This window comes from Lepidochelys kempii, chromosome 4 (assembly GCF_965140285.1).
Source record: "Lepidochelys kempii isolate rLepKem1 chromosome 4, rLepKem1.hap1, whole genome shotgun sequence".
Classification (NCBI taxonomy): Eukaryota; Metazoa; Chordata; order Testudines; family Cheloniidae; genus Lepidochelys; species Lepidochelys kempii.
The window spans coordinates 89,781,054-89,798,784 of NC_136383.1; the positions used below are offsets into that span (position 1 = coordinate 89,781,054).

General features: G+C 43.0%; 1 protein-coding gene across 4 annotated transcripts in view; it reads left to right on the forward strand.

Moving 5' to 3' along the window:
• Positions 1-1,169: 1,169 nt before the first annotated feature.
• SCFD2 (sec1 family domain containing 2) overlaps positions 1,170-17,731 on the forward strand; it is a 312,565-nt gene continuing 296,003 nt past the window's right edge. For 3 of the 4 annotated variants that reach the window (XM_073342057.2, XM_073342056.2, XM_073342055.2), the window contains exons 1-2: positions 1,170-2,147; positions 8,545-8,713. In XM_073342057.2, coding sequence (XP_073198158.1) covers positions 1,313-2,147; positions 8,545-8,713 — 1,004 coding nt within the window. In that variant the 5' untranslated portion in view covers positions 1,170-1,312. The remainder of the gene's footprint in view (positions 2,148-8,544; positions 8,714-17,731) is intronic. The other variant, XM_073342054.2, reaches the window with a different exon arrangement.

The following is a 17,731-nucleotide window of genomic DNA, read 5'->3' on the forward strand; positions in this document are numbered from 1 at the left end:
GGATGCAATACTCCAAGTGTGGCCTCACGAGTGCCAAATAGAGTGCCAAATTTCCCTCGATCTGCTGGCAATACTCCTACTAATGCAGCCCAATATGCCATTAGCCTTCTTGGCAACAAGGTCACACTGTGCCCATGACAGAAGGGGATGAACGGGGGACTCAGATGCTTAGACCAGAATGAACTAGCTTGACCATCTAGTTGAAGCCCCTGCACATCATTATATCTTATTCTGCCTTTTATCACAAGTCTCACACTATTTAGGGTATGCCTGCACTGGAGCTGGAATGTGTAATTTCCAGCTTGAGTAGACATACCTGTGCTAGCTCTTATTAAGCTAGTGCACTAAAAAGAGAAGTGGAGCTGTGAGTCGCTAGCCACCCCAAGTACTCAGGCAGCACTGCTGAGGCTACACCTCTGTTTAGCACATTAACTCAATTACAGCTAGTGCCAATATGTCTATGGAGCTGCAAATTGCACCTTCCAGCTCCAGTGTAGACATACCCCCAAGCTGTTGACTGTGGCTAAGCTACAGGGTTATGTTGGCAGGGTTAAGGTAGTCCAAGTCACAAAGCAGCAGCTCTTGGAGTCCTGTGATTACACGTGCATGCCATGTTTTTTTTTAAAAACTCTCTTCCCCTTCCTGTTGCACAGAAACGCTTCCAAATGTGAACCCTACAGAGGACTGAAAACATGGGCAAAAGCAGTATATCTTCTTACTATATGTTCCATGCTATGTATCCGATGAAGTGGGCTGTAGCTCACGAAAGCTCACGCTCTAATAAATGTGTCAGTCTCCAGGCTGCCCCAAGTCCTCCTGTTCTTGTTGCTGTCCCATTGGGGCCCATACACATTAATATGGGGGCGAGGGGGGGCTCCACACACACAGCACACAATAAAAAGCCATATAGGGCCCCCTTAAGCGGCTCAGGGCTCGAAGCAAAGTCACCGCGAGGGCTCCGCCCCCCAGCACACACCCGCCTCTGCTTCCTCCCGAGCGCCGCTCGCGGCCCCAGCCGCGGCCACCGCCAGCCAGACGAGCTGGAGACTGGACCACGACGCCGGAACCGGCGCAGCGCATCGCATCGCATCGCCCCACCCCTCCCGCCTTCAAGCAGCCAATCAGCGCCCTTCGCCGGTTTGGTGCGTCACATTCCTGCGGCAAGCCGCTCCTCCCCGGGCACGTGTGCTGTGTTGTGCCTGTCACAGCCGCCCCGACAGTACCTGTCCCGCCGCGGCTCTTCCGGGGCCTGGCTCGCTCCGCGGGGACTGGGCTGCCCTCCGCCGCGCGTGCGCGCCCCCCTCGCCCCAGCATGTCCGGCTGCCCCGCCGCCGCCGCGCTCGCCGCCTGCCGCCAGGCCTGGGAGCAGGTGTTGGCCAAGGCCAAGCGGGCCGTGGTGTTCGTGGACGCGGCGTGCGCGGAGGGCCTGCACTGGGCGGGCGGCGGCGCGGGCAGGCTGCTGGACGCCGGCGCCCTCGCCGTCAAGGAGTTCTCCAGCTTCGAGGCGGGCGCGGCGGAGCAGCCCAAGGCGGTGTTCGTGGTGAGCAGCCTGCTGAAGGGCAGGGCGGTGGACATCATTCGCGACATCGTCAGCCTCAGCCGCTTCCAGTACTGCGTGGTGTTCACGGCCGTCAGCCACGCCGTGCACCTGCTGGCCCATGGGGCGCCCGGCGGCGCCGAGCCGGAGGGGGGCAGCCAGGCGGTCTTCGAGCAGTTCGAGGAGAAGCTCTGCCAGTGGATGGGCAACATGAACTACACCGCCGAGGTGCGGCATGCCCCCCTGCTCCTGGCGCCCATCTCGCCTCATCTCTTCGTGACCCCGGCCTTTGCCTCGCTCTTCCCCATGACGCCCCAGGACTTGGCTCGCATCAACTCCTCCAGGCCTGAGAAGAAAAAGTTTGGCAGCTTGAACGACCTGGACTTCTCCTCTCTGCCTCCTGAGCTGCAGCTTCAGATCAGAACCCTGGTGTCTGGCTTGAACTCCTTGTTTGAGTGCCTAAATGTGAGAGAGGAGTGCTTTGCAATTGGGACCCTGAGCAAGATTATTGCAGGGGATTTGGCGAACTACTCACAGGCCAAAAACAGGAGGAAGACCGCACAAAACCGAGCCTCTGTCATCTTCATAGACAGGACACTGGATCTGACAGGTAAGAAGCTTAATATCAATATTACAATTGTGAGCCACGCTTCATTTACATTATTATGGTGATCACTGGATTTCGAAGTGCCTGTGCAGATAGGCGCTCACATACAAATGTGGCTGTAGTGGCCCGTTGAGAGTGGTGGAAATAAGAGATGTGACTACAAAGGCATGGGCTAGTGTTTAAAGCAGGAGACTGATTCATAAGTTCTAGGTTCTGCCACTGACCCTGTGACCTAGAGAGAGTCTGTGTACATCTTTGTTGCTCACGGTTCTCAATCCTGGGAGAGGAGTGCAGAAGGGAGAGAGAAATGTGCGGTGAAGTTTATTTTATCAGGGTTTGTAAAGTACTTTCAAATGCCAACATAAGGGAAAACAGTTTTTTTTTTATAATGAGAGATGAACCTGAGTTGTATCTTATTTAACTTTTAGTTTTCAGGTTTTATATGTCAGTTGTCCTGATAGAAGCTATTTTAGCAAATACAGTAGCAAAACAAAACACTCAGCTTGGGGAGAGGACGAAATAATGAACCATACATGCTGTATGTTCGGCATGTCACTTAATGCACTCCTGGAAGGTGCTTAAATATTACAGTGATGAGGGCAGTATAAGAACCTGTATAGGAAAGAACAGAACAAGAATAAAATGCCCAGTGCTTGAAAAATTTACAAGACATTTTCGAGTGAGATGTTGGAAAAAATGATATTGATAGGCAGAAATGAAAGACTTGAGTAGGGGAGTCACCAGCAAGCTCTAGGGACAATGACCCGGGAGAATGCCAAACTTCCATCTTTTGTATCAGGATCTGCAGGTTGTGTGTCTGATAAGTTTGAATGCTTCCCACCAGTGATGGAAAGGGAAGGATGTTTCTCTTTTTCTCCCCCACTCCATTTTATCTCAAGGTTTTGGGATTGTTCTGGAGACGGACAGTGATACACTAGCCCTCACCCCTTGGGAGATGGAAAGGAAAATGAGGGTCGGGGGGAAGAAAGCTAGGAAAAGAGTAGGACCTATCCACCTCACAGCAGCCTGGCTGCTGGTGAGAATTTTCCTTCCCCATAAATAGCTTCAGTGGATCCCAGAACTTTCCCAAGAAGCAGCAGAGGATAAGCTGCCATATTGAATCTGATAAACATTCAGAATCATGTCTGTGACAGTAGCTGCCAGTACTAGTGGCTTTGGTGGAAGGTATATACAACCCACTCCCTTAACGGATATTTTTATGATAACATGTCTCTGAGGCGATGTTTCTTCCTATTTCCAGGCAGTTTGTGCTTGGTTTATGAGCTTAGGAGAACAAGTCCTAATTTGACTTCAATGGGACTCGTGTTCCTAAATCATTCAGGCACTTTTGAAAATCTGACCCTTAAATCCTAAGTATCATAACTATAAATGTTTAATTTTTTTAGTCCTGCTAAGATCTCTGGCGCAGTATGAGTTTCACAGATTAATTTTATGGGATCTTTAAAAAGGATTTTCTTTTATGTTTGACATTTACCTATTAATTTAATTGTCCTCTTACTCTTGTATTCTGAAGCGTACATAGAAGCACATAATTTACCTTCTATATGCTATTTATTATGTTGTAAACTTCTGAAGTCTACCCTTTTATTCATCGCTAAACTACATAACGCTGATCTTTCAAAGCTCTCCATTTATGGAGCTCTTTCTATGCTAGCAATAACTTTTCTTAGTCTTCTCTATACATCTTATTTCTGTTGTATCAAAACTTAATTCAGTATCCAAGGTGAGGGTACACCATAGATATACATTATGATATAATATTTTCAGTACAATTCTGTGTCCTTCTAAGTGTATCCTTGCTTGACTATGGTCAGTTTCATAGCTCTGTTCACAGTTGTGCTGAACAGCAAATGTGAAACTGACCTGAGTGATATTAATGTCATGCTGATGTTTGGGAAATCTGCAAGCAGTTCACTGGTTCACATTGAGTAGGTCATAGGCTTAACCATGTGCTAAACTTAATATTCTTTAATAAAAGTTTAGATGAAACTATCAATTTCTGTAGGAGTCCTGTACTTTCTAGGGAAAGTTTCCTACTTGCTGTTGAATTTTTGAAGCTCTGATGGATAACTTAAAAGACAGCAGGCATCCAAATACTTCATCTATATTTTTAATGTCTCAAAGAGAACTGCATGAGAGCACACTCAGAAAGAAAAAAGGAGCAATTGCTTATTACCACATTTTGAAACTGGCTAAGAAGAGAAAAGAACAAAGTTATGCAAGAGCAGCCCCATACACTCTAACCATGGTTCCCATTGCAACTCAGCAATATCTAATAATCAAAGGCAGTATACATATTTAACAATATTGGCATGGTACTTGATGTGCATCCATTGGCAGGAGAAAATCAACTACGAATGCAAACAGCTATGTCTGTGCCAGTTTAGCACCCTGCCTACCAAGCATCAAGGAGATTTGAGGCAACAAGGTACCAAGAGTTGTTTTGTCACCACCTTTTCGATAAGCTTAAAAAAAAAAGAAAGATATTGTCAAAGTCAAGTGATTTGTCAATGCTTTCTTGAGAGAGAGAGAGAGAGAGAGATTAGGGCTGCTCTTCTTTTTTTTTAATATTTTTTATAAAGTACATATGTGGCTGCTGCTCCAGAAACAAACTCCGCCAATGACGATTCTTCACTGTTTTTCCACGAGCCAGGTACAGCGTAGGTCACGGTCAGAAGTTGTCGAACAAAGTTCTCCTACCACCTCCAGTACTTCAGATAGCAGCAGTGGCTGACACAAAAGCAGAAGAATTGGCATTTGTCCCCTAAATACATTTCCTTATCTCCACAGAAGCAGACATGTCTGCCTCCATCTGAACAAAATCTGCAAAATAAGAATTCTCACAGTAGCAAGAACTTAAGATCAGCCACTGAACACAAGCAGGTTGATTAAACTATCCCAGCACACAAAACAAATCTGATGATCAGATCTCAGAAATCTGTGCAAAGTTGAAGCCTTGAATCAAGTCGTGCTGTTGTAATTTACTGACCACTGATCTTGCATTAATCAAAATGAACCAAAGGCCACTCAAAAGAATTCTTCAGGTGTGGGGCATCTCTTGCATCTGATGTGAGAGAAGGACAGGACCGCTATTTTGGATTGTTGAATATTTTCTGGTGTGAGCTGTCTTAACTCGTCTGTGGGGACTAACTGATTAGCAGAGGATTGGTGGTGCATTAAACCAGGTCTTGGTAACAAGCAAGGTCAGGTATCTTGCCCAAAGTATCATCCAAAATCCTATTTACTCATAGTCAACTTTGAACAAGCTGAGGAAGGTGATATCACAGTTGTCTGAAGGATAGTTGCCCTGCTAATTATGCTGATGGGGATTGGAGAGGGTGAGAGGGGCATGGTGGTTAGAATCAAGAGGAGAGTCTCAAAGCCAAGTAACATGCAGTGATGGCAACCTAAAGTGGCTTTCAGAGTTCCTTCTCCTTCCACCCCTTCACAACTCTTCCCCTTGTCTACTAGCAGTTAAGACAGGAAAAACATATTTATTAATATTATGTGGTTATGAATGATTTTTTGTTCCAAATTAGTTACTATTTTATTTTGAGCTTGCATCCTGGTCTCTTCTGTAATACATTTGAGGCCTGCTCCTCACTTGTATGTTTGAATTGAGAACACAGTGCTCATGCCTGAGGCATGTTTGTCATGGAGGTCACAGAAGTCACTGATTCTGTGACTTCTGCAGTGGCCCACGCAGTTGGCCCAGGAGCTACCTGAGCAGCTTGGGCAGCCCATGGGCGAGTCGCACCAGCTGTTGTTGGGGCAGTCTCAGGACCCCTCGCCCTCCAGCAGCAGGAGTTTGGGCATTGGGGGGCTCAGGGCTGGGGATTGGAGTGTGGGGTGGTGCTTACCTGTGCGGGGGCTCCCCGGAAGGGCAACAGAAACTCTCCTCCTTCAGCTCCTAGCTCCACGTGCTGCTTCCGCCTGCAGGCACCACCCCCGAAGCTCCCATTGGCCATGGTTCCCAGCCAATTGGTGCTGCAGAACTGGGGCTTGGGGTGGAGCAGAGGCAGCACATGGAGCTAGGAGCTGGAGGTTGCCACTTTCCAGGAGCCGGGTAGAGAACCTGCCCCAGCCCCACCAACCTCCCCCTCCCCCTCAAGCACCCCGGCCTCTCCCCTCTCAGCACCCATGGCGCACCCCAGGGCTGCGACTCCCCCATCTCCGAATACTCATGATGCCCCCTGAAGCAGCGTCCCCCCAAGTACCCATGCCCCCCACCCCCGAGTACTTGTGTGTGGGTGTGGGGAGGGGGTGGCCCAGGCCATCCAGCACCCGTGGTGCCCCCGGGTCCCCCCTCCGGAGGTACCCCTCCCCCAACTTGTAGTCAGGAGTATACAGGCAGCCCTTGGACTTACGACACAATTGGTTCCTGAACATTTTGTCATAAGTCGAAACGTTGTCACTTGGAACTGCAAGACACTCCATTGCAGGACCGAGTGTTGTAAAGTCAACACCAATGGTCGTAAGTTGAATCGGTGTCAATTCAGAAACGTCATAAGTGCTGTTCGTCTTAAGTCGAACCTTGGAAAGTCGAGGACTGCCTGTATAGTAAAAGTCATGGACAGGTCACAGGGAGTGAATGTTTGTTTACTGCCTGTGACCTGTCCATGACTTTTTAGTCACTGGTATTTTTAGTAAATGTAGCATTACTCAAAGAGAGAGGAGGTAGAACCAAGAAAATAGGGTCTGGTTATAAGCAGAAAAGAAAGCTAATGTATAGTCTGACATGAGATTCCCGCCATAATGATGCCACTTTTCTGCAAGGTAAGTTTGCTCCATTTTTTCATGGCTTGCCCTACGCTGGGAATGGTTACCATCTTCCTTATGCAACAAATCATCACCTTTTAAAAACACACATTTGTCCAGCAAAGTCTTTCCATAACAAACACAAATTATTGGGGCTCAATGCAAAGGTACCGGGGTGAAATTTAATGGCTTGTGGTGTACAGTCGGTCAGAATAGCTGATTTAATGATCCCTTCTGTCCTTAAAATCTATGATTACCCATGCAAGATGAACTATGCATTTTGTTTCAAAATAGTGTTCTTAACAGCTGTAGTCTCTTTTATATAAAAAGCCAGCAACTCTCCTTGTTTGTTTATATGGCATTGTGAGCTAGCAGTGTAGATCAAATATACAGTATGTTGGATGATGGGAAAGGTTTGAGCTATTATTTAAGTTTGCTTCCAAGCATGGGAATTGTCAAATCCCTGAGCTAAACTATCTGGGTGCTGCTTTCTTTTAAGCATCAAAAGAACATTCAAATTATTCCATCATATTTTGATGATCTCTCTGAAACTGCTATAGCACTTTGTAACTAACTGCTGAAGAATTCGCGAATGCCTCCATAAAGCTCTAAATATAGCAGCTTGCTTAATTAATAAGTGCCAGATTCCTCACAAACTATATCTGAACACAGCCCACATCTTGTCAGACAGTACTGTGTTTGATCCTGTCTGAAATATTTTCAGCTGCTGTCAATCCCTACAGTAGAAGTCTAAAACTACTACTAACTGTAATAATTTAACTGTGAGGTAGTTGCCATTCAAAGAGAAGCCATCTGTCAGAATAAGGGGATGATTACAATATTGAGTTACAAATCATAATTTGTATCACATGTCCAAGGAGATATGGTCCTTGCCCTTTCTATATGAAATTGTACATTTTCCCTCCAAATATGTACTAATATGTAGATGGTACTAAATTGAGAGATGCTACTAATACCAGAAAGAACACAAATAATCTGAAGGGAGGGGAAAAAAGAAAATTAGGAACCTGGCCAGGGAATAATAAAATGAGATTATTTCTGGACAAATGCAAGCTAATATAACTGGTCAGAAATAACCCAAGAAAAGACATTCAGAGCCACATTATGCCAGAAAGAGACAGGTCCACATTAGGAGTTATGCAAAGCCACACTCCTGGAGGAGGCATGTGGCCTGTATAAGAGGAGAAGTTTTAGTTTATCACTGTTCATTTAGGTAAGAAAAGTGTGGTGAGTGTTTTGGGGTTTTTTGTTTGTTTTTGTTTCTTAAATAGCCACTGGAAGTCTTCTTGTCCACTTTTTTCCTTAGATAAGGAATTTAGATTCTTGTTTGAAAAAAATCTCAAGCATCTCTAAAATCATAAAAGTCCATTTAAATCCTACTTTTTAAAATAAGTTCTTCAAAAAAGTATTGTTCTTTCTAATTTAACATTGGATATACCCCCAGATTCTTATAGCAAAGTAACTTTAAAAATGTGTGTGCTATCTTTTAAAACAAGACTAACAATCTCCTCTCCCCAGTAATCTAATGGGTTTTTGTTCTCAATACTCTGGTTTTTTTCCACGTTTGTATCTGATTCCTTATTTCCTTATCTTTTCCCAGGGGCAGTTGGTCATCATGGTGACAGTCTAGCAGAGAAGATATTCTCTGTGCTTCCCCGTCTTCCTGGCCACACAAACGATGTGATGGTTAATATGGTGGAACTCACTGCACTGCAGACTAAAGATGAAACTTGCAATATTGTAGCACCTGGCTGCTTGGCACAACCAAAGTAAAACTGCTTTTTTTCTTTTCTTTTTAAATTACAGACTTTTTTGTGTGGTACAGGAGAAGAGAACAATAACCTTATGCCCAGAAAAAAGGAAGATTATGGTTTTAGTGCTATTGAAATAAATTCTGAAATAATAATCCATACATACACATGTACAGCAGTGGGTGAGATAAGCTCCTGATAGAGGCAGGATTTCAGTTCTTCAGGTTAAGTTTATTTTTTAAACCTAAAACATTCCAAAATAAATCAGAACAGATAAGCCGGGTCCTGTGGCCTGCCCTTCCTAAAGCCTCTATTTCACAAGACTTCTGTCCCGCATAGTGAGTATCTCTAGCCAGGTGTTCCAGCTAGCTGGGGTGGAGAGCCTGCTTCCAGATTCTGTCTCCGACAGGAACCTTCCTGCTCCTGTAGGTCTCTCCCTAACTGAGCTGCTTGCTGGCCTTCTACCTGAGGACATGGTGACTTGCAGCCTATCACCATATCCCTGGCTTCAAACACCTCACTGGCAGAGGGAGCTAATTAGGCACAGGTGGGGCTAAGATCACCTTTCTTTAAAGGCCATCCCACTCTGTGATAACACATAAAAATAACAATGATATTTAAAAGAAATAACTTTGCTTTGCCTGTGTTTAATTCAGAACTAATATTTTATTTTTGTGTATACAGTGCACCTAACTTGAAATTTCAATTTTTAGATGTAGTTGTGTGTCTGTGAATTGCTGTGTTACGACAGCTTCCGTTACAGTGTGAAAACAGAACATAAAATATCTATCTAATCGTTCAAAAAAATAAAAATAAAAGCTCATTAACTGTTTTTATCTTACAGAGTTATACCAGTCTTGCTCAGCATAGTGCTCTGAAAGTTCTAGGGTAGGGAACCAGTATGTTAGGTTATTTCCTTTTCCACCACATCCCCAGCTCATATTGGAACATGATTTTCTGGGAGAGGCTATCAAGTGTGTTTTGTTCCTTCTGGGCTGACAACTTTTGGCTCCTGCCTCCCCCCGCCCCCGAGATTTTGCAGAAAATTTCTCGATCTCCTACGCTTCATCCTATAACCTTTATTTCATAGGGGTCCTCTGTGCCCATTACCCTCTCCCCACTCCCACCCCAGACTAGCTAGGTGCTGCTGGGTCCAGCTTCTGAAGCAATGTACAGCTGTATATTTCTTCAGTCTGTTCTTCTGGGCATGGGGGGGGGATACATGTGCTCAGCTAGGTGAACTTTACCTTTACTGCTCTGATGACTGGGTTAGCAAAAATAAACCATTTGTTGAATCTTCACCAACCGTTTTCCAAGGTGCTAATTGGTCTTTTGAGCCTCGCTTTAAGAATGTGGCCTCCTCAGACTCTAGGGGCTTGTCTACACTGGCACTTTACAGCGCTGCAACTTTCTCGCTCGGGGGTGTGAAAAAACACCCCCCTGAGCGCAACAAGTTTCAGCGCTGTAAAGTGCCAGTGTAGACAGTGCACTAGCGCTGGGAGCCACCCCCCTTGTGGAGATGGGTTTCTTTAGAGCTCTGGGAGAGCTCTCTCCCAGCACTCTGCCAGGACTACACAAGCCACGTTAAAGAGCTGCCACGGCAGTGCTTTAACGTTGCCAGTGTAGACAAGCCCTAGGAAACAGCTCCACTCTGCTGAGTTATTGTAAAGCAGATTCTAGAGTGGCTGTTAGCACCTTTCACACTGTCTTTGTTCTTTGGCTTGCTGGACGTGCTTGTGTTATTTGTACAGCCATGTTTATATCTCCACATCACTCACAACTGGAGAAGTACTATATGGCCTGAAAAAGTTCACATCCCCAAATCAGATTGCTGTTCTGGATCATTCAGGCCCAATTTATTTAATCATTTCTATAAACTATGAAATGTTTGAAAACAGTTTTCAATTACTGTTGGCATTTCCATTATGCTGAAAGTAGCAGAATCTGTGACATTATCAGAATGGAAGTCTAACTATTGTAAACCAGTTTCCATTCTTCTTCAACACAAGTCTGTTTTAACTGTCACATTACAAACATTGACCAGTGTGAAATGCCTAAATTCATTTGCAATACTGAAATTGATTTATAATCCCTACAATGAGCTTCCATACTGATAGTGCTGTGAGTGATCTCATGCTTCATCAAAATGGCTGTTGCCAGTGGTAGCAAGCTCAAAAATGCTAGTTGTAATTAAAAACTTTGGCATATAGATATAAAGTACAGTTTATGCATGGCAAGAAGTGTTTCTCTGCTTGTAAATTTTCCAGTTACTGTATGGAGTGAAGGTAGCAGGACCTCTGTCAGGGAAAGGACTAGTAATTTAATGTGGCACAGCGGCTCTTTATACAATGGCTTTGGAACGGTTGTGCCAAATGCAATGGCATTTCACAAATGCTGACTTCTATATTCAGAATATTTTCAAATACTTAAAAATATTTTTTTCCCCTGAGTTAATATTAATATTTATTGTGGTGGGGAGGAGGAGAAATGTCAGCTCTATCCACACAGCTTGCTGTCTTTAACGTTTTAAAGGAATGTTTCTCTAACAGAAACATCTGGGCTCAGTTACGGGGTTAGCAAACAGAATTAATGAATAATTTATGGCTGGTGTGGTGAAATAAAGCAGGGTTCTTTTCTTAAACCTAAGGAAATAATGGGCTTCTTTAAAGATTTAAATGAAAATTTAAATGCCATATGCTGCTTAAGTTGTTATACTTTGAAGGTGATCTCTTGATGAGGAAAAAAGTTCAAGAATTGCTTTTCTAGAATTTTCAATTTTAATAGTGTTAGCAGTACAAAAAAAAGTTGGAGGAACAATTGTTGCATTACTGTAATTACGGACACATTGCTGTTCCAGCATGAATGGCTGCTAATCAAGAAATATTTGAAAAGAGCCCAAGAGTCTGTTATGATTTAAAGAATGAAACCGTTTATGGAATGAGAACTAAAGACATCCATGTTGGATCAGTACTGTGTGCTTCTCCATATTTATTAAGCAGAAAAACCTTGCTCTTCCAAACAAAGAATGTATAATATGAGCGAAATAATGGTATGATGGAAACAGTTGTAGACACTTCTAAAAATGAATGGCTGATATTGATGGCACCTTGGTCTTGGCATTTAGATGAGTTGTAGACTTTCGGAGTCGAGTTTGTATTCAAATCATTTCAGTTACTTTTCTCATTAAAGACAATGGCAGTTCTTTGGGGGGCGCTTTATGCCCGCTTTGGATGAATATCTGGGATTCTGTTGACTTGTGAACCATTTGGCCACTTGATGGCAGAATTTGGCTATTTATCTCAATGAAAAAAAGGTGTCAGTCTGTCTGTGGCCCCCCATTACCGTAGTATCTGATCACCTCACAGTTTTACCTTTATTCATTCTCACATCATCATGAGCTGTATTCTGAGGCACAGAGATGCTCAGTGATTTGTTCAAGGTCACACGGAGTATGGGGGAAAGCAGGGACTTGCACCCAGGTCTCACAAGTCCTAGGCTAATGTCCTAATCACTGGATCATGATAAATAAGAACAAAGAATACTGACTAACATGGTGCTGAAATGTGGTAAATTTAAATGGTACCTTTTATTATTCAACCATATCTTATATCATGTGTTTTCAGTATCAAATTAGACAAATTGTAATCATGTTGGTCAGACATATATAAGTGACTTCCTGAATATAGCTTGTTTTTCTTATCCCTCCAAAACACTTGGGAGCTTGTAAATATCTCCTGTGTATACATTTTGGACCAGCTTTGTGGTAATATACAACTCAGTAAAGGGCCAGACATGTATGCAGAAGATAAACAGTTTTTATAAAACATGAAACGGGCCATTAGCTACTTACTGTAAACATTTTGTCCATGAAAATGCAAAACCATACTCTAATACATTTCACATTTGGGTTGCTGTGCCTACAGTAATTCAATTGGCAATAGTAGCTAAGGTGTCTAGACATTTTTGACAAAGCAATTAGAGTTATTAAATCATCTGGGTTTGCATTGGTAAAAATAACAAGCTGAAAATGTGGTTATCTTGTTCATTGGATTGTGATTCGGTAAACCTTGAAGTGCAGACCAGATGTTTAAAATACAATACACGACAAAACTTTCTATTATTTTCCCCCATATAAAACATTGGCAGTGGAAACTTAATCATCCATTGAGAAACTTTTGGTAGACTTTTTTTTTTTTTAGTCAGTGCCTCATACTGAAAGAATACGCTGAAGCTGAAAGCATGTCTCTTCCTCAGTCCTAAAAACAGTAATGCACCTGTTTAACTTTAGGCACATACTATCTTTGAATGGAGTGTGGGTGCACACATGCATGTTCATTTGGTCTTAAACAGTTAGCATTTTTGTTTGGCTATGTACTCTGATCTTACTGTAATTGTAAATCTTCACATTTCAGAAAATACTTCGTTACAATTTAAACTAGGAAGAAAAAAAATCCTAAAAAAATCCAGCTCTTCCATTATATTTACATCCTTGCAGCTGATGTGGTTATAAGAGTTATGCAGAATACATATGGAACTCCCCATAACCTCAGAGGCAGTTTGAGTGCAGATCTGGGGCAGAATGTGGCTCCAAAATATCTTAGAGGCTTATGGTCAGTATTGGTGGTGGTGGTGGTTTTTAAGTGTCTTGTTAAAAGCTTTGACCACAATAAGGATGATAGTCCTTGTCAATAGGATTCTGGTCTGGGCGTGAGGTGACCTGGGTACTACTTCCCAGTTGTGTCATCAACTTGTTAAGTGACCTTGGGCAAGTCACTTCATCTCTTTGTGCCTGTTTCCCCTCACTGTCTGTCTTGTCTGTTTGGATGGTAAGCTCTCTGGGACAGGGACTGTCTATGTGGTTGTCCAGTGCATAGCAAAAAGGGTGCCTGTTCTCAATTGGGGTTTAATAAATAATAGTACTAATGAACATAATTAACAGTAAGTTATTGAAACTCTCTTTGCCTATGTTTATTTTTTCCACTTCCTTTTAACATTGCATCACCTACAAAACCTGCAAATCTTAGTTGTGTGCTGTTTTTAATGCATTAGACTTCTTATTGTTGCTGGAAGGATGAAAGACTATGTTAGAGCTACAGTGATACTTAGATGTAAGCATCCAACAATCATACAGATGTAAGCAGAGTCAGGATGAGCTCCATCCTGACATCTGGTGGTGAGGTGTGGCAAGTTGTGTAAAAGAACTTCAGGGGCTGATCTCATTTGCATAGGCACGCCCACTCCTCCTAGAATGAGGCCATAGCTGCCCAAATGGTCACTTTAGGTGCTGTGGGATCCCCAGTGTCTCTGTTATTGGGGCAGGAAGAATAAATTGTTATTACCCTGATTATGGGAATCAAGGACAGTGGAACTGTACGTGGCCTTTTGTTATGATGGAGGGACTCACCATCAACTAAGTAGCAGTCGCTGGGCAAGGGACATGGGTTCCAAAACTGTGAATTGAGAGAGGCTGGGGACAGGTATTAATACTTGGTGGCATGGGCCCCCTGGTGAGGGCCTTACATGCTAATTGCACTTCCTTCTCTCTCCACTGTGGAATATCAGAGCTAATTTTGATTCCATTAGGAGTCTAGTTACAGGCTGCTGAGCTGAATTCACTTTGGGCTAATGGTACACCAGCACTGAGGCTCCCCTACTACAAGCTGAAATCACAAAAGAGTTAAACTTACTCAGAGCTGAAATCACTGAGTGTTGTGTTAAGTAGTGAGGGAGCCTGAAGATATACGGTGGAGCAGTTTGCGGGATGGCGAGCGGAGCGGCTGGTGGAGCAGAGCAGTTTGTTGGATGCCTAGAGTAGCTCATGGGGCAGCTGGCAGAGCGGAGCCCCATGGAGAGGTGGGGCCATCAGCTTTGGACTATGTAAGGTGCCCCTTAACACACCCACCCCCCCACCCCCCCCATCTCCACCCAGATTGGGAGGTAAAACTCTGCAGATAAACTTTTGAACTCTGGGGCTGCCCTGACCAGGGACAGAGACTTTTGGGACTTTGGGTGATTTTGGGTTGCTGGACTCAAGAACCAAAGGGAAAGGACACGCCCCAGTTTGCTTGGGGTGGATTTTTTGCTCATGGGTTGTGTTATGAATCCTGTTGAATGTGTTTCCCCAACATAATGCCACATTGTTTCTCTCTGGTATTAAAAGGCTTTTTGCTACACTCAGACTATGTGCTTGCGAGAGGGGAAGTATTGCCTCTTGAAGGCGCCCAGCGGGGGTGGTATATATTTGTCCCAGGTCACTGGGTGGGGGCTCGAGCCGGTTTTGCATTGTGTTATTGGAATGGAACCCCTAGATACTGAACCCGGCCCTTGTTGCTGCCAACTCTGACAGTACACATAATGCAAATTAATGAAGATAGGCTTAATTGTTCTTGCATGGTGAAGAAAAAGAGCAACCAGCACAACCATTAAAAGGAAAAAAAATTTTCTACCTGTATTGGAAAAATGAAATGGGGGTGGAGGGAAAGCTTATTTCCAGTGGCAGGGCATTGATTCAGATATTGTACATACATGCTTTGTCCTTTTGACATATGTTCTTGAACACAGTTTAAAAAATATGAAGCACTGTTTCTCTTTAATGCTGAATAAATATGACACACTGAACTATAATAGTCATATTGAATAATTCTTTTTGTATTTTTCTTTTTTGGCATGTGAGAGAGAACTTTGGTTTTTAGAAGGTAAATCAGAACGGTTGCGTTTTTGAATGAAAATTTGTGTTTCATAATTAGAATAACTAAATTACATCATTAGCAAGCTGATGATATCTTGTTTCCTTCGATGATAGTATAATAAAATCCAGATTGTGCTTAATTGAATAGTATTGTTGAAGGACTGGGGGAAAATATCCCAGGATGATGGAGGGTGAGGCTCCTTTAAATGTAAAATATATGTGTATGTGTATTCTTGTATCTCTCTCTGTATTGAGCTTTTCCTCTTTTATCCATTGTGCAGACTTGCACTTCATCAGTTCAGTGCTGCTTGGATTTTCTTCCTTTGTCCCATGCGTTGGCATGTTGAGATTCGTCTTGTGACTCTTTTTCAGCCCACCTGATGATCACTTTAGATAAGCTATTACCAGCAGGACAGTGGGGTGGGAGGAGGTATTTTTTCAGATTCTCTGTGTATAAATAAAGTCTGCTGCAGTTTCCACGGCATGCATCCGATGAAGTGAGCTGTAGCTCACGAAAGCTCATGCTTAAATAAATTGGTTAGTCTCTAAGGTGCCACAAGTACTCCTTTTCTTTTTGCGAATACAGACTAACACGGCTGTTACTCTGAAACCTCTTTTTCAGTTGTGTGACAGTTCCCCCTGCTGTAAGGTTTGAGGTACTGCACTCATGTTTGGAAACCAGCGTCCTGCCTCAACTTTAAGGTTTTTCTTGAGTTCAGGACTATCCTGATTCCAGACATGATAATGGGCTTTTTAGCCTCCCTGCCTATACTAGCTGAAAAACAGTTCTGGTGAGTGCATGTGGGTGTTTATTGAAGGATTGATAGAAAGCAGAAAATTCCCTTAGCTCTTTCTTCCTAGCAGTAGCAGAAATTGCAGCAGATCCAATACTTAAAATCAAAGGTGCTTGCCCTTTCAGATCTATGTTCCTGCAACTCCTTGCTCCCTCCTGCCTGCAGGAGGATGACTCTGTGGACCATTTGGGGTTCTTTTCCAGAGACCGGACTTGTTTTTTTAGGATTTCTCTGTCAACTTCTCCTGCCTCTCCAATTATCAGAAGTCAGATGCCTTCCACGAGGAATTATCTGGTCACTCTGAGGAAAGGGTGGTCCCTCGTTCCCCCGCATTTGATAAAATGCATGTCATGGAATTGCCTTTCTGACTTAAAATAAAGAAAAATTATGTCCCTCCTAAAAGCCTGTTTATTGTTCCATCCTCAAAGAAATGGTAAGCTTTTAAAGACTCTTCTTACTGTGTGTGGACTGTAGCAGCATTTCTTCTAGAGCTGTGGAAAAGATCTGTTCATCCATCTTTAACCAGACTCAACCTTGTTTATTACTAGTAAACCTGACTTGAAAATTCTGTTTCGTTTGTCAGTTCTTTAGGGTTCTTCCCTTAGATATTTTATATTTTCAGTCGTTACTCAGGTGTGGCAACGCTTTCCTTTACCGCTTCATAATTTTTAGGGAACAGGAGGGGTTCATATCCTTACAAAATTCCTCTAAGCAGCCAACATGGGCACTAGTGTTTGTGTAATGTTACTATCTGTGTAATTTTGGCTAATATTGTAAGGTACTCTTCAAAGACTAGTTTCCACTTTACTTTGTATGCTGCCTTCAGGTTGACATGAAAATTCCAAAATGCAGTTGTATATATCAGCCTTATTACACACTGTGGAATTGTTCCTTGGCTCTTCTGCTAGGTACCAGAATAGCCTGTGTATGAGTGGAAGTGTGATTCAGAAGCCAATACAGTAGAATAAACCTGCTTTCTCTCAAAAGAGAAAAAGATGATATAATAAACTAATGGGAAGAACACACAAAAGCTTCTTATTTTGAGGAGGGAGCAATATTTGGGAAGGAAAACAAGGGTCTTCCTCATGGTTGGCAACTCATTTTGTTGCAGTTTTTTGAAGTATGGTTAAGAGTCTGTCAAGGTGGTTTTTTTTTTTTTTTTGTTTGTTTGTTTACAAACCAAAGCTTCCGTGTCTGCTGTTGCAAATTATACAGGCTAAAACCTAAGTTCAAGGCATGAAACATTTATCTGGCACTTAGCGGTTTGAAAACTAAGTCTACTAGCCAGGCAGCAAAATACTGTAATGCCACAACTCCTACATTTAAAAAGAATTATTTAATTCCAAAGCATTGGCAATCCCTTTCTGTTTAATACATAGGTTACTACATCTCTCACGTTTTTGTTAGGTCTTCTTTCTCTCCGTAGCGTCACACCTTTTTTCTTTTTATGTTCCTGTAATATATCAAAGTGATGTTTTCAGTGTGCCTCATTTTTTTTCTTTTTCCTTCCATTCTTTTATCATCTTTACTCCCCATATTTTTTCTTCTGCCTCT